Source organism: Indicator indicator, chromosome 10, assembly GCF_027791375.1.
Source record: "Indicator indicator isolate 239-I01 chromosome 10, UM_Iind_1.1, whole genome shotgun sequence".
NCBI classification, from domain to species: domain Eukaryota; kingdom Metazoa; phylum Chordata; class Aves; order Piciformes; family Indicatoridae; genus Indicator; species Indicator indicator.
The window spans coordinates 28,228,328-28,252,846 of record NC_072019.1 but is presented as its reverse complement, the minus strand read 5'-3'; the positions used below and the strand labels follow the sequence as shown (position 1 = coordinate 28,252,846).

The following is a 24,519-nucleotide window of genomic DNA, read 5'->3' as shown; positions in this document are numbered from 1 at the left end:
TGGACTGTGGTGTTGAGTTCCTTCATCTGAACTCTTCTATAGAAGTTTCTGTTGTTTCCACTGTTTCTACCATTGGAGGTTGGGCACTCACCTCTAGCTGGAGGCACCATGCTGGCAGAAGGAGACAACTTTCCTACCAGTGGGTGGTAAAACCTTTTGGTTTGTTTCTCCAAACCCTTAGCAGATCATTCAGAGGTCCTAGCACTGAGTTGTTCCTCTTCCTGACTGTTTTGTGGTTTGGTAGGCACTGTGGCAGGTCCAGCATTAGGGCCACCATACTTGATACCATTAAACACCTGGATGTGCAGAGCCACACTTAAGGAGAAGCAAGATAAACCTGCCTCCCCCTAGCCAAGCTGTCTGCTTGCTCTTCCAGTTGCCACAGCTTCCATTCCAGATGACTTCTGGGCCAGGCAGTGAGTCATGTGGATTCCTACTACTAGCTGGGCATGGTCAGAAGCTTTCCCTTAAGTAGCATCACTTGGATTCCTGTTAGCTGGACATGGTCAGCAGCTTTTCTTTCTGTAGAACCATGTGGGTTCCTGCTAGCTGGGACATGGTCAGAAGCTTTTCTTTCTGTGGAACCATTTGGATTCCTGCTAGCTGGACATGGTCAGAAGCTTTTCTTTCTGTAGAACCATGTGGGTTCCTGCTAGCTGGGACATGGTCAGAAGCTTTTCTTTCTGTGGAACCATTTGGATTCCTGCTAGCTGGACATGGTCAGAAGCTTTCCCTCTGTTAAAATCATTTGGGTTCCTGCTAGCTGGGACATGGTCAGAAGCTTTTCTTTCTGTGGAACCATTTGGATTCCTGCTAGCTGGACATGGTCAGAAGCTTTCCCTCTGTTAAAATCATTTGGGTTCCTGCTAGCTGGGACATGGTCAGAAGCTTTTCTTTCTGTAGAACCATTTGGGTTCCTGCTAGCTGGACATGGTCAGAAGCTTTCCCTCTGTTAAAATCATTTGGGTTCCTGCTAGCTGGGACATGGTCAGAAGCTTTTCTTTCTGTAGAACCATTTGGGTTCCTGCTAGCTGGACATGGTCAGAAGCTTTCCCTCTGTTAAAATCATTTGGGTTCCTGCTAGATGGACATGGTCAGAAGCTTTTCTTTCTGTGGAACCATTTGGATTCCTGCTAGCTGGACATGGTCAGCAAGCTTGACTTTCTGCTGTAGAGCAGATGCCTGATGGCGTCACCTATGCTTCCCAAGACAGCTTGCACTCCAAACCTGTCTATCTGCTGTTCTGGTAGATGTAAATTTGCCTCTTTTCAGTCCCTTTGTGTCAAGAACTCAAACTGTGAACGTGTTCTCTTGGATCTTGGTGGGTGTTCACTGAAATAAAGGTTTATTTTCGTGCTCTTTAACAAATGTCATGGAAAAAAACCCAAACCAACAGGTGGAGATGGAACCACTTGGGTTAGTAGCATCTCATCTAGGCTCTGCCCCAAGAGGGCCTGTGCTTATGGTGCCCATGTGCTGCTGAGACTTGGCCTTGGGAAGATGTTTCCTGAGGAGCTTCCTGAGAAAGGAGCTTCCAGAGAAGTTGTGGAGGCTCCAAGCACTGGAAGTGTTCAGAACCACCTTGGATGGGGCCTTGGGCAGCCTGGTTTGGTAGGAGGTGTCTCTGCCCATGGCAGGGGTTTGGAAATAGATGATCTTGAAGGTGCCTTCCCACCCAACCCATTATATGAATTTTTGAACTTCTGGTAGCTAACATGAGAGAGGCTTCATTGCTGAGCTGATGCAGACTCCTCATGTGGTTTGTTGGGAGCCCGGAGACCAAAGTTCTGCCTGTTCCAAGTGTGGGTGGAAGGTGGGCTGTGGACATCACTTGGTGTGCCCTGCCTTCAGGAGGAGCTGCACCTCGTGTGCAAGAGGCTGTTGTGTGCCTTCACTGGCACATCTGGGAAGGGCTGTTGAAGTTCCTGGTGAGACACTGCTTCAGGTTGCCCAGAGAAGTTGTAGATGCCTCATCCCTGGAAGTGTTTAAGAGCAGGCTGGACAAGGCTTTGAGCAACCTGGCTTAGTGAAAAGTGTCCCTGCCCATGGCAGGGGGTTGGAACCAGATGGTCTTTAAGGTCCCATCCAACCCAACCCATTCTGTGATTCTGTTCTGTGATTTTCTGCTGTGAACATGGTGAGCTCACACCAAGCATTTGGGCAGTAAGGGTGAGGATTCTTGTCCTCCAGTGACTGGTGAGTTACCTGGTGGGAAGAAGACACTTTGCTGTAGCTGTGGTAAGAGGAGAAACTTTGGTGTGAGGGTGCTGGAGCCCAGGAGCAGGCTGCCCAGAGAGGTTGTGGAGTCTTGTCTGGAGAGCTTCCAAACCCAGCTGGGGCAAGCCCCTGCTTTAGCAGGGGGCTTGAACTGGGTGATCTCCAGAGCTCCCTTCCAACCCCGCCATGATTCTATGACTCAAGCCAAAGGTGGTGAGAAAGCCATGGAGGTAGCATCCTCATGATGCAAGGAGACCTCTGTGGGGCTGCTGAGAGCTGTTTCCTCACCAAGCTGGATGCCAGCTGTTCAGGGAGGTGCTCTTGAGATGGTGATACCACAGCAGGGTTTCATTACCAGCTTGTGCCTACTGCTCAGCAGCAGTCCTGGGGAGGAGAATGCTCCAGGTAAGTTCAGATCTGAACAACTTCATCTCTAGGAGCAACATCTCTGTAAGGACAATTTTGAGGACATTTTATTCTGCTCAGAGCTGCAGGTAAAACCTGAGCTGGACTTAGAGGAAGCAAGAAGCCAAGTCCAGGTTTCCAACACTTGATGGATGGATGGATGTATCTACACATGGTGTAAACAAAGTCATTACAGGTGCAACTCATCCTTCAGGCCTGTCATTAGGAGACTTCAATAAATGCTTTGGATTCTTCTCACCAGTCCAGGTGACTTCTGTATGGAGGCACTGCCTGTTGCTCTGCTTTCTGGTGAGGACTCCTCCTTCCCTTAACTGAACCCTGAAGGGCTCAGCCCTGTCCCTTGGTGCCCCCCTGTGCTGGAGCACTGGTGTGACTGGCAGCACCATGACTTTGTGGCATGCTGGGGCTGCAGGGAGGAATACAACCTGTGGAGACAGAGGTCATTGTGTGTGTCTCTAATGTGGACAGCTGGAGGAGATGATGGGCTGTAGCCATGGTCCTCCTGGGATGTTGAGTTCTGAGCATGGAATCATCACAGTTGGAAAAGACCTCTAAGAATATCAAGTCCAACCTGCTACCCAACACCTCTGTGGCACAAATCCTTGCTCTTGGGTAAGCAGTGGTGGGAAATGATGGTTGGTACTGCTCTGGTTCCTGTGGTGGACCAAGCCAGGCTGAGCCACTCATGGTCAGGCAGTGGGAGAGGGGCTTGAGGTAGCTTAGGCTTCATGAAGGCATCCAGAAACACAGCCTGGTTTGGGTTGGAAGGGACCTTTAAAGGTCAGTCAGCAGGGACATCAGCAACTAGAGCAGCTTGCTCAGAGCCCCAAATAACCTGAGCTGCAATGGTTCCAGGGATAGGATGTCTCCCACCTCTCCGGGCAACCTGGGCCAGGCTCTCACCACCCTCCGTGTCATACGTTTCTCCCTTCTCTCCAGTCTGAATCTCCCCCATTGAGTTCCAACCATCCCCCCTTGTCCTGTCACAACAGGCCCTGCTCAAAAGTCTGTCCCCAGCTTGCTGATCCGCTCCTAAAAGGTCACCGAAAGGTCTCCCTGGAGCCTTCTCTTCTGCAGGCTGAGCAACCCCAACTCTCAGCCTTTCTACATCTCCAGAATCCAGGTGGGGCAGGGGTGACAATTCCAGTCTCCTCTTGGATTCTTCCTGAGCCTGATGGCTGGGTGAGGAGCTGCTGGACTGCAGTTGAGGTGTGACTTGCACTGCTGGAAGTGTTTGTGAGTTGAGGTTTTGATGACTTCAAGGTGCCACTGGACAAGTTCCTGGGCTGGTTGTGCTGAAACACACCAAAATACTTCAGTAGAGTGCAAAAAGGTAGACCAGGCTTCCATCACCCTCACCTCCTGCCTACCTTCTTACAGAGCTGCAGTTGATTTTCACCTGATCCAAGGTAAGGTTCCCTCCATAGGAAGGCATCAAAGAAGCTGTTGGGAAGATGGAGAGTGGCTCACACTCAAGTTCAGGGAGCTCTTCAGGAGTGCCTGGGACTAGGGGTAGGTATGTGGTGGCCATGTCAGTGATGGGGTTGGTGATGTACTCAGAAACAGTCTGTGCTGGCTCCATCACCTCCACCACCATCCTCTTGTAGAGGTGAGGAAGCTGCTGCTCATCAACCTCCCCATCTGTTGTGCCAGGGAGAGTCAGGTACCCAGGTTCCTCCTGCCCTGAGCCACTCTCTGCTGGCCAATCACCATTGCCACTCCTGCCAGTGGTGCCCAAGAGCAGCTTGTCCTGGAGGTTGATCTTCAGGAAGGTTTCCTCCTCCACTTGGATTGTTTCAGGCTCTTCATAGCTGCTGGTGTCTGGGAGGAAGAGGCTGGAAGGAAACATCAGCTCAGCCTGTGGAGGGGGACAATGTGGCAGTGATAATTATTTAGTTGATACCCTGCAGCCTCCCATCCCAAAAAGGCAAAAATCCTGCCCTCAGCAGCTAATCAAGGATCATTGTGGCTGGAGAAGACCTACAAGATCATGGAGTTCCAACCATTACCCCAGCACTGCCAGCTCACCACTAAACCATGGCCCTCAGCACCACACCTTCACAACTCTGAACCCCTTCCAGGGATGGGGACTCCACCACTGCCCTGGGCAGCCTGGTCCCTGCCTGAGAAGGCTTCAGGGAGACATGGTGGCCTTTCAGTGCTTGAAGAGGCCAAGAAGAAGGCTGGGGACAGACTTTTGAGCAGGGCCTGTTGTGGCAGGACAAGGAGTGATGGTTTGAACTGAAAGAGGGAGATTCAGTCTGGAGAGAAGGGAGAAATATTCGACACTGAGGGTGGTGAGAACCTGGGTTTGGTTTCCCAGAGAAGCTGTGGTGGGTGCCCTATCCCTAGAACCATTTCAGCTCAGGTTGTTTGGGGCTCTGAGCAACCTGCTGTAGTTGCAGCTGTCCCTGCTAGCTGCAGGGGGCTTGGGCTGGATGACCTTGAAATGTCTCCCATCCCACCCAAGCTTCGGCACACCCTGCAGCCTCTCACCTCAGGAGGTTTGTCCACTCTTGAAGATCTCTGGATTTGCCACATTAGGACATCACTGACTTGTATGGCTCCAATGACTTTCTTAAGGAACATGTTGGGATTAGAAGGGGGGGGAAAGCTGCACTTTACCTTCATAGCTGTGTGGTTCTTCACCCACGTGGCGTTAGCTGGATCTGGAATGGCTTTGCTCTGCCCCTGGGGCAGCATCCTGGAGAGGAGCTGGTGTAACCTGCAGGTGGGGTAAGCTCAGTGAGAAGTGTGAACCATAGCATCATGGAATGGTTTGAGCTGGAAGGGAGCTTCAAGGTCATCCAATTCCAACCCTGCTGCCATGGGCAGGGACACCTTCCACTAGAGCAGGTTGCTCAAGGCCTCATCCAACCTGGTCTTGAACACCTTCAGGGAGGAGGCATCCCAGCTTCTGTGGCTGACCTGTTCCACTGTCTCACCACCCTCACTGTCAAGAATTTCTTCCAAATCTCCAGTCTCAATCTCCCCTTTTCCAGCTCAAAGCCATTCCCTACAAGCCCTTGTAAAAGTCCTTCCCCAGATCTCCTGTAGCCTCCTTCAAATACTGGCAGGCTGCTCTGAAGCATTCTCCTCTCCAGGCTGGACAAGCCCAATTCTCACAGCCTGTCCCTCTAGGAGAGGTTCTTCAGCCCTCTGATCATCTTTGTGACCTCCTCTGGACCCTCTCCAGCAGTTCCATGTTGTCCTTCTGTTGGAGGCATCAGAACTGGCTGCAGTGCTCCAGGTGGAGTCTCACCAGAGCAGAAGGGCAGATTCACCTCCCTGGACCTGCTGGCCACCCTTCTTTTGATGTCATGCTGATACCTGAAGCATAACCTGGGGCAGCACCCAGAAGCTTGATGCAATCATCAATCTGCCTTAGCAGAGCCCTGCTGACACCTGGGCTGGGTGTCAGGAGCAGGTCAGGGCTGGTCAAGCAACTCCTGGGCAGGGGTAGATGCTTCTCAGCACCATCCTCCTGCCAGATGTTTGCCTGCAATGACTGACCACAGCCCTGTGGGAAAATCTTGCTGGGTATGACCATGAGTCCCACCAGACTAGGGACAATTTTGTGTTGCTCTAAAGATTTTAATCCAAGGGTTGATCTTCTCTCCCAGGCTAACAGCTAAAGGTTGGGGGCCTTCAATTGTGCCTTGGTGGAAAGAGACCTTCAGAACTAGGTTAAAATTCATGACAGGTATGAGACAAAGCTGGACTTTAAGTCCAGTGTGTGTCCTCCTCACTGTTCATCTACTCTGGAACCTTCATTCACAGCAACATTGCCCTGCAATGAGATGATCATCCCTTCCAGCAACAATTCCATCATCTCTTGGAGCATTAACAGATGGATCTACTCACGCTTTCCTCACTGGAGGCACAGAGCAAGCACAGGCTAAGAGGATGAAGAGGCTGCAGGTGAGCACAAGAGTCAACCAGTCCCCAGCACCTGAAACAGGGAACACTCCTCATTCATCTTCATTAGATCAAACCATCCAAGTCAATGTGTTAGTCCAAGCTGGAGACCAGTTGTGGCCTGGCAGCTGCCTGCCTACCAACATAGCAACTCCTTCTGGGTGTGCAATCAGGAATCTGGATGGGCTGCTGGGGACAACAGGACCTTGGAACTAAAGAAATCTCTCTGTGTCTTCTGAGGTATGCAGTCTGGGACCCAAACCACCCAATTAGAATCATGGAATGTGTTTTGGTTTCAGATTTGGTTTGGCTTTGGTTGGGAAAAGACCTTGGAAGATCATCAGCTCCAACCATTAGCCCAGCACTGCCAGCTCACCACTAAGCCATGGCCCTCAGCACCACTGCTCCACAGCTTTGCAACCTCTCCAGGGATGGGCATTCCCCCACTGCCCTGGGCAGCCTGGGACAGGTCTTGACAACCCTTTTGGGGAAGAAATTCTTACTCATGTCCAACATAATCCTCCCCTGTTGCAATTTGAGGCAATCTCCTCTGTTCTGTCACTTCTCCCTTGGGAGAAGAGACCAACCTCCACCTCACTCCAACCACCTTTTGGGGAGTAGCAGAGAGCCAGAAGGTCTTTCCTCAGCCTCCTCCAAGCTGAACACCCCCAGTTCCCTCAGCTGCTCCTCCCCAGCCCTGTTCTCCAGACCCTTCCCCAGCTTTGTGGTCCTTCTCTGGACCTGCTCTAACACCTCAATGCCCTTCTTGGAGTGAAGGGCCCAAAAACGAACCCAGTATTGGAGCTGTGGCCTCACCAGTGCTGAGATCGACTCAAGAATTAAAGATCAGAGATCTTCAGGAATTCAAGAGGAACAGGAAAATCATTTCTGGTCTGTGGCAATGGAAGGCCAAGGGTTAGGACCTCTCCTTGCCCCCACCCCAGCAGAGGTTCATTACTTTCCAAGCAGAGGAGCTCACTGTTGCCTGAGGGCCTCTCACCAGCAGCTGTTGGTGCTGTCACCCACAGGATGTAGTTGCCAGGCTGCAGGTCAGGGATGTCCAGGGAGGGCTGGCCACTCGTGTTGGAAATGGCTGGAAGGAAAAGCAGGAGAAGCAAATGAAGCCCCCAGACCCACTGTAATACTGGGGCTTACTCCAAAGAATGGTGATGGTTTAATGCCATGGTGGTGGTGGGTTGATTGTTGGACTTGATCTTGGAGGTCTTCTCCAGCCCCAGCTGTTCCATGATTCTATGAACTCGGTTTTCAGGGCATGGAGAGGTGCTGCATGCTTCAAAAGGTAAGAGGAAAGAGGATAGAAATCATAGAATCATGGAATCACCCAGGTTGGGAGAGACCTCCAAGATCACCCAGTCCAACCTAGCACCCAGCCCTATCCAATCAACCAGACCCTGGCACCAAGTGCCTCACCCAGGCTTCTCTTGAACATCTCCAGGGATGGTGACTCCACCACCTCCCTGGGCAGCCCATTCCAATGGGCAATCTCTCTCTGTGAAGAACTTCCTCCTAACATCCAGCCTGGACCTCCCCTGGCACAGCTTGAGACTTGTGTCCTCTTGTTCTGCTGCTGGTTGCCTGGGAGAAGAGACCAACCCCCTCCTGGCTACAACCTCCCCTCAGGTAGTTGTAGACAGCAATGAGGTCTCCCCTGAGCCTCCTCTTCTCCAGGCTAAACACCCCCAGCTCCCTCAGCCTCTCCTCACAGGCCTGTGCTCCAGACCCCTCCCCAGCTTCGTTGCCCTTCTCTGGACGTGTTCAAGCATCTCAACATCTCTCTTGAATTGAGGAGCCCAGAACTGGACACAGCACTCAAGGTATGGCCTGATCAGTGCTAAGTGCAGGGCAGGATGACTTCCCTGCTCCTGCTGGCCACACTATTCCTGCTGCCAGCCCTCATGGCAGACCACTTCCCTGTGGCTACCATGAGCTCTCTGAAGGCATCTCCTTTTCCTTCCCCTTTCCAGAGAAGGACAATCCACAGCCTCTCTTGGCAGCCAGCTCCACTGCTCTATCCCTCTCAATGCACAGAAGTTCCTCCTGGTGTTTAGATGGAAGTTTCTGTGTTCCTCTGGTGTCTTCACCAGACACCCACCACAGACACCTAGGGCTCCTGGCCCATCCCTGCTCCCTAGGTTTGTTTGGTACCCTGTGCTGCAGCCCCTCTGCTGGTGGGCAGGGATGGCTTCCCATGACACCAAGAGTCCCTCTGCCTGTGGTGGTGTGTAGATCTGAAGCCCAGCTGATGGTGCTCTGAGACACAAGGTTGGCTTTTGATCTGAACTTGAGTTAGCTTGCTGGAGGAGTGTGACTGTGGTTTACCTTCTGCTGTTGAGATTCCCGTGACTGATGCCACTTGTCCAGCTCTGGCCTGATAGAGGGCAAACACCTTGATGTGGTAGCACACCTTCTCTGTTATCTGCTCTAAAGACATCAAAGGGGGACAGTTAAACATTGACAGTCCTGGCTGAAGGACTTACATCAGCTGCTTCAGTCTGAGGTGGATCTTCTTTCACAGAATCCCAGCATGGTAGGGCTTGGAAGGGACCTCTGGACATCATCCAACCCAACCCCCCTGCTAAACCAGGATCACCCACAGCAGCTTGCCCAGCATCACAATGCCCAGCTGGCTTTGGAAGCTCTCCACACAAGGAGACTCCACAACCTCTCTGGGCAGCCTGCTCCAGAGCTCCAGCACCCTCACAACAAAGAAGTTTCTCCTCCTGTTCAGGTGGAACCTCCTGGGTTCCAGTTTGTGTCCCTTGCCCCTTATCCTGTCCCTGAGCAGAGTTTGTCCCCATTCTCTTGCCCCCTAAACTTTAGCTCTTGCTCTTGAGAGCCTCTCAGACTGCCATGATCTTAAGGTTTGGCCATAAGAGCAAATCTACAGATGGAAAGGGACTTCATAGAATCATGGAGTGGTTTGGGTTGGAAGGGACCTTAAAGATCATCTAGTTCCAACCCTCCTGCCATAGGCATGGACAGCTTCCTCTAGCTAGGGCTGCTCAGGGCTTCATCCAGCCTGGCCATGAGCATCTCTAGGGAGGGGCATCCACAGCCTCCTTGGGCCACCTGTTCCAGTGTCTCAGCTCCCTCACTGGAAAGAATCATCATAAAAGACCTTGGAGTCCAACCACAATCAAGCCTCTCCCTCTGATGGCCCAGAGCAGCCATGGGTTATTTGTCTTCTCCTACACAGGAAGTGGTCAATACTCTCTTTTTTTTTTTTTTTTCTTATGCTGAATGAGTAAAATTTGCCATCTGACTTCTTCCTTAACAAGCTGTCAAGACAAGATAGTTCCTCAGTCCTGACCTGACCCAAGGTGGCAGTTACCTGTCAGCAGTGTGGAGAGGTTGGATGCTGGAAGCTTCACCCAGGCTGGAGGTGGCTCTGTGTGTGTGTCCCTCTCTGTGCCTGCCCACTCCACCACGTATCCACTGATGGGCACAGCTGATCCAGTGGGTGGCTTCCAACTGACCAAGATGCTTCTCTTTCCCATGGCTATGGCAGAGACCTTCTGAGGAGGAGGTAGGTCTTCCAACATAACCAAACACAGAAGACATGATCAGCACCAACTTAAGCTCAACTGGACTCAGGAAGTTTGATGTCTTGATTTTACTGTGATCCTCTCCAGTTTGGCACCATGTGAGGTAGGCCAGGTTGGGGGTGAGGGTTTGAGCAGCCTGGTCCTAGTGGAGGGTGTCCCTGCTAATGGCAGGGGGATTGGAACTGGATGATCTTCAAGGTCCCTTCCAACCCAAACCTTTCTGTGACTCCATGAAGCAATGAAAATTAACTGCAAGTGAAAGGAAAGGTCCTCATGGGGAGGGCATCTCTATGCTGGTAGGAATAGAATGGAATCACAGAAAGATTTGGGTTGGAAGAGACCTTCAAGATCATCAGGTTCAACCTTTAACCCACCCACTAGCAAGTTCACTTCTGACCCATGTCCCTCAGCACCACATCTACACAACTTTGAAACCCCTCTACGGATTTATTAAATACCCCCTCAAGGATCCACCCCCCCTGCCAGAGCAGCAGCACTCAGGGGAGTCTGCACAGGAATGCAGCCAGCTGGGGTTGGAAAGTCTCCAGAGAAGGAGACTCCACAACCCCCCTGGGCAGCCTGCTCCAGGGCTCTGCTTTGATTTCCTCTGCCCCACTCCAACAGCTCTCTGTCTCTGCTGAGGACTCCAGAGCTGGCCCCAGCACTGCAGGTGGGGTCTCAGCAGAGGAGCAGAATCCCCTCCCTGCCCCTGCTGCCTGTGGTGCTGGGGATCAGCCCAGGGCAGGGCTGGCTCTGGGCTGGCACTGCACAGTGCTGGCTCATGTTCAGCTTCTCACCCACCAGCACCCCAAGTCCTTCTCCACAGGGCTACCCTCCAGCCTTTCATCCTCTTCCTGGCTTGATAGCAGGGTTTGCCCTAGCTGAGGTTCAGGACCTCCCACTTGGCCTTGTTGAACCTCCTGAGGTTCATATGGGATCACTTCCTAAACCTATCCATTGTCTGTAGCACAAAGCAGAACTCTGGGGTCACCCCCAGTGGTCCAGACCCAGCAGAAGTCTTTACCCTGGGTGCCCAGGTTGGTCATGATGGTTGCAGGGGGAGAGCTGCCCCTTGAGTTCTCAGCAGTGACAGTTATCTTGTAGTCCACCCTTGGCATGGCCCTGGTGTAGCTGGTTTGGGTGATGACATGTGCTTCTTTGGAGGAGTTCCATGGGTCCAGGGCCTCAAAGGTCACTGTGTACTGCAGGATCCTTCCTCTTGCCTCTGACTTGCTCAAAGCCTGTGAGGAAAGAGCACTTCTTATTCTCTTCTTCTGATGAGTGAAGCATGCAGAAAGCTGATGGCACCAAGCTGAGGTGCCCCAGGAAGGTTTCAGACCTTCACATGGAGGAAGGGTTCAAACTAGAACAGAGAAGATTTCAGCTCAACAGGAGGAGAAACTTCTTTGCAGTGAGGGTGCCAGAGCCCTGGAGCAGGCTGCCCAGGGGGGTTGTGGAGTCTCCTTCTCTGGAGCCTTTCCAACCCCCCCCGGCTGCATTCCTGTGCAGACTACCCTAAGTGCTGCTGCTCTGGCAGGGGGTTGGACCTGATGATCTCTGGAGGTCCCTTCCAGCCTCTGATACACTGTGAGACTGTGAGGGTGTGGGTGGCCATTTGTGGCCCCAGTCCATGGGGACAGTCACTTCCCTGCTCCTGCTGGCCACCCTCTTGCTGATCCAGGCCAGGATGCTGGTGGCCCTCTTGGTCAGCTGGGCACATGCTGGCTCCTCTTCAGCCAGTTGTTGACCAATACCCCCAGGTCTTTTCCTGCTGGGCAGTGTCCAGCCACTCTGCCCCAGGCCTGGAACATTTATGGAGGTTGTTGTGGCCCAAGATCAGGACCTGACTTCCACCTCAACAGAAAATGTAGGGAATTGTTAAGGAGAAATTGTAGGTGGAAAAGAGTTGATAAACCAACCTGGGGAGCGGAGCCTTGGGTGGCAGGAGTGGTTCATGTCCCTGTCACTGGGCACTGGTAAAGGCTCTGTGCTCTCCCTGAGCAGCTCTTGAGAGCACAGAACCCAGAGTTCCCCTTGCTTGCTGAGGTTTCCCCTTACCTTCCAAAACAAGGAGATGTTCTGTCTGTGGCTGTCCACATCCTGCTGTCGGTACCAGACATCCAGGAGCCCAGCTGGCACTGGTATGGAAGGAGAAGTTGAGCAACATTGTTTTGAAGCAAAGCAACAAGATGTTGAGCAGGTGAAGGAGGTCAAAACCCTGAGACAAGTAACATGAAGACTGAACACGTCCCTGAAATGATGCAATGTGTATCAGCCCATGGTGTTTGTTGCAACTCAAGTTCAGAGATGTGGTTGAGGACCCATCCCTGGAGATGTTCAAGGGCAAACTCAGTGTGACCCTGAGCAACCTGATCTAGTTGGAGAAGTCCCTGCTGACTGCAGGGGGATTGGACAAGATGACCTTTGAGAGCCCCTTCCAACCCAATGCATTCTGTGAGGCTGTGACCCAGCTGGGTTGATGATGAACTCATGAGGAACACAAGCCACCAACCCAGCAGAGGGTTCTGTTATGCTTGAGGACTTTATCCTGTGGTTGCTAATCAGGATGGCTCCCGAGGAAGCAACCAAACTGACAGCATCAGCTCCTTGCATGAAACCTGAGGTTAGTTAAGGTTCTGGAGGGTGACTCCACCAGTCCTAAAAGGACAGCCAGCCTCAGGTGGTATGATTGGTAGGATAGGAAGAAAGATTTGCTTGGAGAAGAGAAGGCTCCAAGAAGAGCTGGTGGCCTTTCAGTGCTTCAAGGGCTGAGCAGAAAGCTGGGGACAGACTTTTGAGCAGGGCCTGTTGTGACAGGACAAGGGGGGATGGTTTGAACTAAAAGAGAGAGATTCAGAGTGGAGAGAAAGAAAAACATTTGGTGGTGATGGTGGTGTGGTGAGAGCCTCTTCCAGGTTGCCCAGAGAGGTGGTAGATGTCCCATCCCTGGAACCATTCCGGGTCAGGATGTTTGGGGATCTGAGCAACCTGCTCTAGTTGTAGGTGTCCCTGCTGACTGCATTGGGGGTTGGACTGGATGACCTTTGAAGGTCTCTTCCCATTCTATGATAAGGCTCTGGCCAGCCTGACCTAGTGTGAGGTGTCCCTGCCCATGGCAGGGGGGTTGGAACTGGATGATCCTTGTGGTCCCTTCCAACCCTGACTGATTCTAGGATTCTATTCTATGATTAGATGTGGTGCTAAGGAAACTGTTTTAGCAGCAGCCTTGGTAGAGTTAGACAATGGTTGGACTTGGTCTTGAAGGTCTTTGCCAGCCAAAATGATTTGATAATTCTGTGATCTGTTGGATTTTGCTGTCTGGCTCTAGGCAATAAATGTCTTTAACATCTCCTGGGTAGGGCCTCAACAGGGTAACTTAAACCCTTGCTCTTTCCAGGATTCTGCTTACAGTCCTTGAGTGAGTTGAAACCTTTGATGTGTTGGATGCACCTCCCCAAATAACACTAAAGCAAACTTCTGGCTGGAGAAATTGGTGAGCAATGTTCAAAAACACATAAAGAAAGCTTGGAGGGGTTTGAAAGCCATGGAGATGTGGTGCTGAAGGGCCATGGTTCAGTGGTGACCTGGCAGTGCTAGGTTAAGGGTTGGACTGGGTGATCTGATGGTCACAGCTTGGTCAGAGTTGGACTTCATGATCTGGAAGATCTCTTCCAACCAGATTGAATCTATGATGATTTTATAACCCTATGAATTTGCACATTTGTGTGTAGAACTTCAGAGAAGGGCAACCATGATGTGGTCACAGCTTGGTCAGAGTTGGACACCATGACCTTAAAGATCTTTTCCAACCCAAGCATTTTGATGATGTAATGATTGTAAAGCTGATGTGACAAAAGGTCACCCAGCTTGGTTCCTCCAGGCCTCTGACCAAACCACACCCATCAAATTCAAACCTTAATTGGTGCTAATAACCTAAGCAGCAGGCAGCTGTTGCACAACCCCAGCTAGGAGAGGGCTTCCTGCTGGTTCCTCTGTTCCCAGGCAGAAGAAACCCTCAGTGGCAGCAGTTTGAGGAGTTATTTGTCCTCTATTAACTGCCAAGAGTGACAGGAATGGAAACAAGAAGCAGGAGCAAGAGAACAAAGAGCAGCAGAGCAGAGTGGCTGTGAGTGAAGGAGGAAGGGCAGAGCTCAGAGCAGGAGAAAGTGAAACATGGGCTTGCATCTGGGGAACTCCAGCCTGGATTTTAGACTTCATTTCACATGTGGACCACAAGAATTAATCCCAGAATGGTAGGGGTTGGGAGGAACCTCTGGAGGTTGAGGCCAACCCTCCTGCCAAGGCAGGTTCACCTAGAGAAGGTTACACAGGAAGACATTCAGATGGGATCTGAATGACTCCAGAGATGGAGATGGGGAAAAAAAAAGCTCCCTGTTGAAGAGTGGTTAATGAAAGCAAGTCCAGGGCAGGGCAGGCTTGGAGGAACAGGACAAAAATGAAGTCATTCAGAAGGTACATTGCTGAATGCTACCTGAAGGGAGGTTGGAGCTAAGTGGGGTTAGGTCTCTTCTCCCAGGGAACAAAGGACAGTACGAGAGGGAAGAGCCTCAAGGGAGGTTTAGGTTGGACAGGAGGAACAATTTCTTCCCCTTGAGGGTTGCCAAGGCCTGGCCCAGGCTGCCCAGGGCAGTGGTGTAGTCCCATCCCTGGAGGAGACTCAAAGCCCATGTAGATGTGGTGCTGAGGGACATGGTTTAGTGGTGAGCTGGCAGTGCTGGGCTAATGGTTGGAATGGATGATCTTAAAGGTCTCTTCCAACCTAAATGACTCTGTGATGATTTTAGTCTATTTTAGGATCATTTTGTAACTCTCTGAATTTGCAAACTTGTGCAGAACTCCAGCACTTTCAAAGAAGGGCAACCATGACCTGCTCAGAACATCTCACCTGTAGCCTCTCCTTGATGCCCCTCAGCCTGGGGGACATGAAATGCTCCTTGACTGGCTGAAAAGCTTCTCATTTGGCAGGGCAGGAGGGTTGGTGACCACAGATGTTGTAGCAAGCCAAACTGCGTGCGGAAGGCTGAGCAAAGCGCAGAGAGGAAGGTGGGGGAGGGAAGGAGCAGTTCACACCTTCTGCATCAATCAATTCTCCTTACAGCAACTGCTGCTGTCAGTCCTGGTGGGGAGGATGAGTAAGAGCAGAACCAGCCTGAGGAGCTGATAGTAATTCACAAAAGAGAACAAGAGGAGCCAAGGAGGAGATGAAAGGAGGGGGTGCCAAGGCAGCTGGCACGTCTTGGTCGAAACAAACTTCTGAGAAGCTTTCTTGTCGTTGAAGCACCAAAAGTTGGGCAGCTTGGGAGTTTATGCAGCTGAGGGTGAAGGCAGGCAGGTATGGGAGTGTATGGCCAGCCCAAGGCAGAGCTGACAGAAACTAGCAGAAGTGTCCCCAGACTGGTGCTATGTGTCCCCTGGCATCTGCTGTGCCCCACTCGGGGGCAGGAGCGCTCTTACTCACCGAATTCCTGGTGGCATCTCTCTTGAACACCTGGTAGGGGTCACAGAATCACAGCCTGGTTTAGCTTGGAAGGATCTTTAAAGGTCCATCCAGTCCAACCCCCCTGCAGTCAGCAGGGACAGCTGCAGCTAGAGCAGGATGCTCAGAGCCCCCAAACAACCTGAGCTGCAATGGTTCCAGGGATGGGGCTCCTACCACCCCTCTGGGCAACCACAGCCAGGCTCTTACCACCCTCAGTGTCAAACATTGCTCCCTTCTGTCCAGTCTGAATCTTCTGCCTTTAGTTCAACCCATCCCCCCTTGTCCTGTCACAACAGGCTCTGCTCAGAAGTCTGTCCCCAGCTTTCTCATCAGCCCCTTGAAGCACTGAAAGGCCACCAGAAGGTCTCCCTGGAGCCTTCTCTTCTCCAGGCTCAACAACCCCAACTCTCAGCATGATCTCACAGCAGAGGGCTTCCAGCCCTCCCAGCATTGCTGTGACCTCCTCTATCCCTGCTCCCACAGGTCCCTGTCTGTGCTGAGGCCTCCTGTGTTACCTGCTTCTGGAGGCCAGGCTTGGTAGCTGTGCCAGTTGCTCCACAGTCCTCGCTCGGGGTGGATTTTACAGCTGAGCTGAAACTCGTAGGCTGTGTGAGGCTCCAGCCCACACAGACTCCAGTTCACACTGCCCAAGCTCTCAACCTTTAATGGAGATAAAGGACATAGAAGATTAAACTCACAAAGAGGGAGATTCAGACTGGAGTGAAAGAAAAATGTTTGATGGTGATGGTGGTGAGAGCCTGTTCCAGGTTGCCCAGAGGTGGTGGATGCCTCATCCTTGGAACCATTCCAGGTCAGGTTGTTTGGGGATCTGAGCAACCTGCTCTGGTTGTAGATGTCCCTGCTGACTGCATTGGGGGTTTGGACTGAATGACCTTGAGCGGTCTCTTCCCATTCTATGATTAGATGTGGTGCTAAGGAAACTGTTTTAGCAGCAGCCTTGGTAGAGTTAGACAATGGTTGGACTTGATCTTGAAGGTCTTTGCCAGCCAAAATGATTTGATGACATGGAAGATGAAACTCACAAAGGAAGAAAGATTGAAGGTAGTGAGAGGCTGAGCCACCAATGCCTTGGCTACGAAGCCCCTGCAGCAGCACAGCTGAGGGCTGACCTGCTGGAAAGCAGTTCCATGGAGATGGATCTGGCAGTGCTGGTGGAAAACTTCACCATGAGCCAGCAATGTGCCCTTGTGGCCAAGAAGGCAAATGGTCTCCCACAGAACATGAGGAAGAGTGTGGCCAGAGGGTCAAGCAAGGTGATGGGCTTCCCCCTCGGGAGACCATGTCTGCACTGCTGGTCCACTTCTGGACTCCCCTGATTAAGAGAGGCAGGGAACTGCTGGAGAGAGTTCAAGGGAGGTTACAAAGATGCTGAGGGGCCTGGAGCATCTCTGTGAGGAGGAAAGGCTGAGAGCCCTGGGGCTGGTGAGCCTGCAGAAGAGCAGCCCCAGAGGGGAGCTGAGCAATGCTCAGCAAGAGCTAAAGGACCTGTGGGGGGCAAGAGGCTGGGGCCAGACTCTTGTCAGTGGTGCCCAGGGACAGGACAAGGGGTAGTGGGCACAAACTGGAACCCAGGAGTTGAAAATTGTTTGGTGTGAGGGTGCTGGAGGCCTGGAGCAGGCTGCCCAGAGAGGTTGTGGAGTCTCCTTGTCTGGAGAGCTTCCAGACCCAGCTGGGCATTGTGATCCTGGGCAAGCTGCTGTTGGTGCCCCTGCTTTAGCAGGGGGTTGGAGCGGATGATCTCCAGAGGTCCCTTCCAACTTTCACCGTGCTGGGACTGTGAAAACACATCTTTAAAAACCAGTGCAGAAAACTCTGAGCTGAGGCAACTTTAATAACTCAAAGAATGATCCACTGAATGATCCATTTCTGTGGTTCTTCCCCTCAAAGATCTCTCAGGTATGTGAATGTGAGAAGTTTTCTTTTTATGTTCTTCACTCAGCCTCATGCAGTTCATTTCTTTCAGTGTTGAAAAGCAAAGGCTTTGAGGTGAGACTGGGTAAGGCCAAACTGTTTGGAAGTTGCCTGCCTGTAGCTCTGAGCTCTGGTCGGGAGGTACGGCCATAGAATCATAGACTGGTCTGGGTTGGAAGGGACCTCCAAAGGTCATCCAGTCCAACCCCTTCTGCAGTAAGCATCCTCAACTGGATCAGCTACACCATCTTCCAATGAATCATAGAGTCACAGAATTATTTCAGCTGGAAGAGAACTCCAAGATCATTTTGTCCAACCATCAACCCAACACCACCATGGCCATTAAACCATGTCCTCAAGTGCCATGCCCACATGCTTCTTGAACACCATCAGAGATGGTGACTCCAGAACCTCCCTGGGCAGCCTGTTCCAGTGCCTCAATCTTGGGTCAAACATAAGCTCTCATTCCTCAGAGCATCACCCAGACACTGCCATCAGGAAAACTCTTCATGCATAGAATCCTAGAATCAGTCAGGGTTGGAAGGGAGCACAAGGATCATCCAGTTCCAACCCCCCTGCCATGGGCAGGGACACCTCACACTACAGCAGGCTGGCCAGAGCCAGCATGTGTTTTACCTTCAGCCATGGACCGTTTTTGACCCCCCAATCAACTCCCAAGGCTCACAATTCCCTTCACTCTTCCAAGGAGGCTTACCATGCTCCAGGAGTGCTTGCTGAGTGGTCGGTATCTCAGCCTGCAGTGTCTCTCTTGGGTTTCATTGGACCAAATGGAGGTGCAGCTGGCCTCAGAAGAATTCTCAAATTCCACCCAAAATTTGGGAGGATGTGGTTTCACTAGCAGCAAGAACAGGAAGAGGTAAGTGATGCTCAGAGACCTGGTACAGCTTGGAAACTAAATGGGGGTGAGGTGAGAGTGGGAGGTACTGGCTTAGACTGGATGGATGCTTTTTCTGAGAGGTTTGAACCAGAAAGTGCTTCAGCTCTGGGGTCCTCAGCACAAGAAGGACATGAACCTGCTGCAGCAGGGCCAGAGGAGGTCAGTTAAAGTTGATCTGAAGGCTGGAGCTCCTCTGCTCTGAAGCCAGGCTGAGAGACTTGGTGCTGTTCAGCCTGGAGAAGAGAAGGCTCCAGGGAGACCTTCTGGTGTCCTTTCAGTGCTTAAAGGGCTCTGAGCAACCTGCTCTAGCTGGGGATATCCCTCCTAGGGATCCCCCCCTGCAGGGGGATTGGACCAGGTGACCTTTGAAGGTCCCTGCCCACCAACACCACTCTGTGGTTCTGTGTTTCCCCTTCTCTACAGGGTTGGGAGGAACTGGAAGGCAGAAGTCTGGCACTTACCAATGTCTATTGGCATGAAGAGAAGGGGCTCTGAACGAGCACTTCCGAGCTTGTTGGAGGCCACAACCACAACCTTGTACCAAGAGTCAAAGCTCAGCTTGCTGAGAGCCAGGGAGCTGCCCTCCTGAGCCACACCTTCTTCTGAAAAACACAGGACATCTGTCCTGTTTGACAGCCTGCAAAGAAGGCAGAGGCTTGGTCAGTGCTCCTCTTGGTGCACCAAGAATGTTGAACATCAGGGTATGGCTCACAGAGGAGGTCCCCCATGGGAAAGCAGCTCCAAGGTAGGGTTTCTAGGTACTGGAGCACCTCCATCCCTACATTGCTTACTGTACAGAGGAGATTCACCAAGGGAAAGATGATCTAAGGTATGGTTCTAGGTACTGGAGGACCTTCATCCCTACATTAATTTCTGTACAGAGGAGGTCCATCATGGAAAAGATGATCTAAGGTGTGGTTCTAGGTACTGGAGCACCTTCATCCCTACATTAATTACCATACAGAGGATGTCCACCACAGAAAAGATCATCTAAGGTATGGTTACAGGTATGGAGCACCTCCATCTCTACATTACTTACTGTACAGAGGAGGTGCACCACAGAGAAGATCTAAGGTAGGGTTCTAGGTACTGGAGTGCCTCCATCTCTACATTACTTGCTGAACAGAGGAGGTCCACCATGGAAAAGCAGCTCCAAGGTAGAGTTCTAAGTACTGGAACACCTTCATCCCTACATTACTTCCTGTACAGAGGAGGTCCCCCACAGAGAAGAAGGTCTAAGGTATGGCTCCAGGATTGGAGCTCCTCCATCCCTGCATTACTCACTGTAGCAGGTAGGTTGTGCTGAGGTAGGTGAGCCTCCCTTTGTCCCAGGTGCAGGTGGGGTGGCCATTTGTCCCATACTGGATACATGACACATTCTGTGGCTCATCTGGAGGGTCTTAAGCAGACACTCTGATCAGTTTCCTCCTTAAGGGTGTTGAGAGGAGACATTTCAGGAAATACTCTTTTTTTTTTATTATTGTTTTGGGGTTTTTAAAGACAAAATGTTCAGAATCATGGAATGGTGAGAGTTGGAAGGGACCTCTGGAGATCATACAATCATAGAGTGGTTTGGGTTGGAAGGGACCTTAAAGATCATCTAGTTCCAAACTCCTGCCATGGGCAGGGACACCTTCCACTAGCCCAGGTTGATCAAGGCTTCATCCAGCCTGGCCCTGAGCACCTCCAGGGAGGGGACACCCACAACCTGCCTGGGCAACCTGAGGTCATCCAGTCCAACCCCTCTGCTAAGGGTCACCCACAGCAGCTTGCCAAGAATCACAATGTCCAGGTGGGTTTGGAATCTCTCCAGAGGAGACTCCTGAGCCTGTGATCTCTGTAGCCTGTTGTGACCTCTGACACTTCAGAGAATCCTCAAATGGGTTGGGATGAAAAAGAGCTCAAAGATCATCTCATCCAACCCCAACCTGAGTGGCTTCCCAAGGCTGTCAGATGAACACAGCTCTGCAGCTTGGCCACCACGAGGTGTGCTTGAAGCCAATCAACCATGACTCTTGTTCAAAACATAGACCTCCATAACTGACACAGCAGATGATGGCTGCAGCAGCAGCTCAGGCTAGAAGAAAATATGGAGTACCCTTAGAAACTTTTCTTGCACGTCCCCTGTGTCCTGGAGCAACTGGTGGTTGTCCAAGGTGGAACAGGAGAGTGTGGTATTTGCTGTGAGCAGGCTGTTTCATATAGGTGTTGCAAGTTCCCATCCAGGAATCTTTAAATACAAAATTCAGGGGAGTTGGGGGAGTCAACCATCCTTGGAGGTGCTCAAAAAACCCTCTAGCCATTGCTCTTTGGCACATGGTTTAATGGCCAGGCTGGTCAGGTTGGGCAGGGACTGGCTGGAGAGCAGCCCTGAGGAGAGGGACTTGGGGGTGCTGGGGGATGAGAAGCTCACCAGGAGCTGTCAGTGTGCACTTGCAGCCCAGAAAGCCAAGCAGAGCCTGGGCTGCATCAGGAGAAGTGTGGCCAGCAGGGCAAGGGAGGGGATTCTCCCCCTCTGCTCAGCTCTGCTGAGACCCCACCTGGAGTACTGCATCCAGGTCTGGAGCCTCTATTCCAAGAGGGATCTGGAGATGCTGGAAGGTGTCCAGAGAAGGGCCACCAGGATGAGCAGAGGGCTGGAGCTGCTCTGCTATGAGGAGAGACTGAGAGAGTTGGGGCTGTTCAGTCTGGAGAAGAGAAGGCTCTGAGGTGACCTTCTTGTGGCCTTCCAGGATCTGAAGGGGGCTCCAAGAAAGCTGGGGAGGGACTTTTTAGGCTCTCAGGGAGTGCCAGGACTGGGGGGAATGGAATCAAGCTGGAAGTGGGGAGATTGAGAGTGGAGGTGAGGAAGAAGTTCTTCCCCAGGAGAGTGGTGAGAGCCTGCAATGGGTTGTGCAGGGAGGTGGTTGAGGCCCCAGCCCTGGAGGTGTTTGCAGCCAGGCTGGATGAGGCTCTGGCCAGCCTGCTGTAGTGTGAGGTGTCCCTGGGCATGACAGGGGGGTTGGAACTGGATGATCCTTGAGGTCCCTTCCAACCCTGACTGATTCTAGGATTCTCTGGTGTTGGGTCCATGGCTGGACCTGATGACCTTAAAAGGTCTTTTCCACCCTGAATGATTCTATGAACCAGTCCCCACAAGGCAACTCCTCTTCTGGTAGAGGCCACCCCCTGCTGCTTCCTGAGCACCTCAGAGCATGGGCTCAGGACCCACCCTCCTTACTTCCAGCTTCAACATCCAGTCCACAGCGGAGTTTGGAGGCGGGGTGGCAGAGCTGCTTGCAGGTGAAGGTGTGCCTGCCGTAGGCGCGCACCACGAAGGAGGCGCGGGAGGAGCGGCCAGGGCTCAGGCTCAGCTGCGAGCCGTTGACGAAGATGGCTGTGCTGCACTGCTGAGGGGATGGCACAGCCTGCAGCTGGCAGGAGAGGCTGATGCTGGCTCCAGGCTGCACCTGAGGAGCTGTGTTGGTGGTCATATTCCCTTTGTCACAGACTTCTGCTGCGGTGGTGCTGAGGGGAGGTTGGTCGGAGGACAGGGTCCCCTTGCGGCAGGGTTCTGCAACGGGACGGGAAAACAAACATGGGGAGGTCGCTTCTCTGCTCCAGCACTCTGTGCTCAAGGGAAATGCTTCCTAGATTTACCTTGCCAGAGTTCCTGCTTCTCTGTGGTAAATTCATGGTGTACTGGTGTGCCCAGTCCTGCCCAGTCTGACTAACTGGGGTCAGAAACCATGGGTGAGCTGCCAGGCACTGTACAGAACAGCCCAGCCCCAAACAATATCCAGCAGGAGGAGTTTTTCCTAGAATCCCAGCATGGGGGGGATTGGGAGGGACCTCTGGAGACCATCCAGTCCAAGCCCTCTGCTAAAGCAGGGGCACCCACAGCAGCTTGCCCAGGATCACAATGGCCAGACAAGGAGATTCCACAACCTCTCTGGGCAGCCTGCTCCAGGGCTCAAGCACCCTCATAGCAAAGAATTTTCTCCTCCTGTTCAGGAGTTCCAGTTTTGAGTTCCAGTTTGTGTCCCTTGTTCCATCCCTGGGCACCACTGAGCAGAGTCTGGCCCCATCCTCTTGCCCCCCACAGGTCCTTCAGCTCTTGCTGAGCATTGCTCAGCTCCCCTCTGGGGCTGCTCTTCTGCAGGCTCACCAGCCCCAGGGCTCTCAGCCTTTCCTCCTCACAGGGATGCTCCAGGCCCCTCAGCATCTTTGTAACCTCCACTGGACTCTCTGCAGTAGTTCCCTGTGTCCCTTGAACTGGGGAGCCCAGAAGTGGACCCAGTGCTCCAGATGTGGCCTCCCTAGGGCAGAGTAGTTGGGGGAAAAGCACCTCCCTGGACTTGCTGGCCACACTCTTCTTCATGCCCCCCAGGAGACCATTGGCCTTCTTGGCCATGAGGACACATTGCTGGGTGATAGGGAACTTGTTGTCCACCAGCATTCCCAGGTCCTTCTCTGCAGAGCTACTTTACTCTCTCCACACCTCATCAGCATTATTTGCTCTCCACCACCTTCAGCTCTTACCTGCTTTGAGGTTCACCAGCAGCCCAACTGCTGTGAGTACAATCCATGCCTGTAGCATTTTGCTCCCTGGAGAGAGAAGAAGATCTTTTACCAGCTCCTCAAAAGTGGGGCAACCATTCACAGAAGACAAGAACAAACCCTCAGGACAGAGGAAATGACCTCAAGTTGCACCAGGGGAGGCTTAGGTTGGATATTAGGAACAATTTCTTTCCTGCCAGAGTGGTCAGGCATTGAAACAGGCTGCCCAGGGAGGTGGTGGAGTCACCATCCCTGGAGGTGTTCAAGAAATGTGTGGCCATGGCACTTTGGGACATGGTTTAATGGCCATGGTGGTGTTGGGCTGATGGTTGGAGTGGATGATCTTAGAGGTTTTTTCCAACCTTAGTGGTTCTCTGATTCAGTTCCCCTCATGCTATTTCTCCCCAAGCCACTGTTTTCATGCCCTGCTCCAGCACATCCCTCACTCTCCTGAAGTCCCAACTGGATGGAGCATCCTCATTTACGGACCCCCTGAGGAGCTTCATGTGCCCCTCAGCCTCTCTGGGCTCAGATGTTGTGCAGATGACTCCAAGTCCAAGTGAAATGATCTCAGCCCAGGTGACTAACATGGTCTGGAGATTCCCAGACCTGAGTATTACACAAACCTTTGAACAAGGCCTTGTGAAGCAGCAATCCTCTGACTGCTTCCCAAGAGGAACCCTCCCACACAGCTTCTTTGGGACTGTTGAACTCTACCCTGATGGACAGATGCCTCCCTGAGGGCACTCAAGCAAATGAAACCGGTTTTGGAATGTTTTAACACTCCACAAGATGGCTCAAAACTTCTGTCCAGATGCAAACCTGCATGTTCAGACCCACCAGATGAAACCCACAGCCCACTCATGGAAGGTGATGAACACAAGATACTCAAGGTCAGCCTGGACAAAGCTCAATTTTTTTCACATAATGTTTTGCAGCCACAGTTTTGTGACTTTCCCTTTTTGTCCTTCCCCTGCAGGTCTACAGCAGCAGTGAGAATGTCTCAGGTACTCCAGAAGTGACCACCCCAGGAAGCACTTCCCATAACTTCTGACTCATCACAGAGGTGCAGCTATGAAGGGTTGTGATGAAGTGAAAATTTGCATCCTGACTTTTCTTCACAGACTCATAGCATGATTACAGAATCCCATCAGGGTGTGGATTGGAAGGGACCTCTGGAGATCATCCAGCCCAAGCGCCCTGCTAAAGCCAGGGGCACCCACAGCAGCTTGCCCAGCATCACAATGCCCACCTGGGTTTGGAAGCTCTCCAGAGAAGACTTCACAATCTCTGTGGGCAGCCTGCTCCCCCTGTTCAGGTGGAACCTCCTGGGTTCCAGTCTGTTGCAGTCTGTTGCAGGGCACCACTGAGAAGAGTCTGACTCCCTCCTCTTGCCCCCCCATAGGTCTTTTAGCTCTTGCTGAGCATTGCTCAGCTGCCCTCTGGGGCTGCTCTTCTGCAGGCTCACCAGCCCCAGGGCTCTCAGCCCTTCCTCCTCACAGAGATGCTCCAGGCCTCCACTG

General features: G+C 52.2%; 1 protein-coding gene across 1 annotated transcript; it reads right to left on the bottom strand.

Annotated features, from left to right (window-relative positions):
* Positions 1 to 4,009: 4,009 nt before the first annotated feature.
* On the bottom strand, positions 4,010 to 23,036 carry IL12RB2 (interleukin 12 receptor subunit beta 2). Its single transcript, XM_054384484.1, has 15 exons — positions 22,979 to 23,036; positions 21,678 to 22,010; positions 19,742 to 19,856; positions 18,919 to 19,094; positions 18,275 to 18,414; positions 16,143 to 16,287; positions 12,186 to 12,265; positions 11,152 to 11,368; positions 9,914 to 10,114; positions 8,902 to 9,003; positions 8,684 to 8,830; positions 7,520 to 7,654; positions 6,508 to 6,595; positions 5,269 to 5,368; positions 4,010 to 4,501 (listed from the first exon to the last, which is right to left on the bottom strand). Exons 1-15 carry the CDS (start codon positions 23,034 to 23,036, stop codon positions 4,010 to 4,012), a joined length of 2,529 nt encoding a protein of 842 aa, XP_054240459.1.
* Between the last annotated feature and the right edge of the window lie 1,483 nt (positions 23,037 to 24,519).

Coding starts and splice junctions, on each gene's coding strand:
- IL12RB2 (XM_054384484.1), bottom strand. CDS start 23,036: ATGCTACAGGCATGGATTGTACTCACAGCAGTTGGGCTGCTGGTGAAC. Junction 11,369..12,185: donor ACATCTCCTTGTTTTGGAAG/GTAAGGGGAAAC, acceptor CTTTCCTCACAG/GCTTTGAGCAAGTCAGAGGC. Junction 10,115..11,151: donor GACCAACCTGGGCACCCAGG/GTAAAGACTTCT, acceptor TTATGTTGGAAG/ACCTACCTCCTCCTCAGAAG.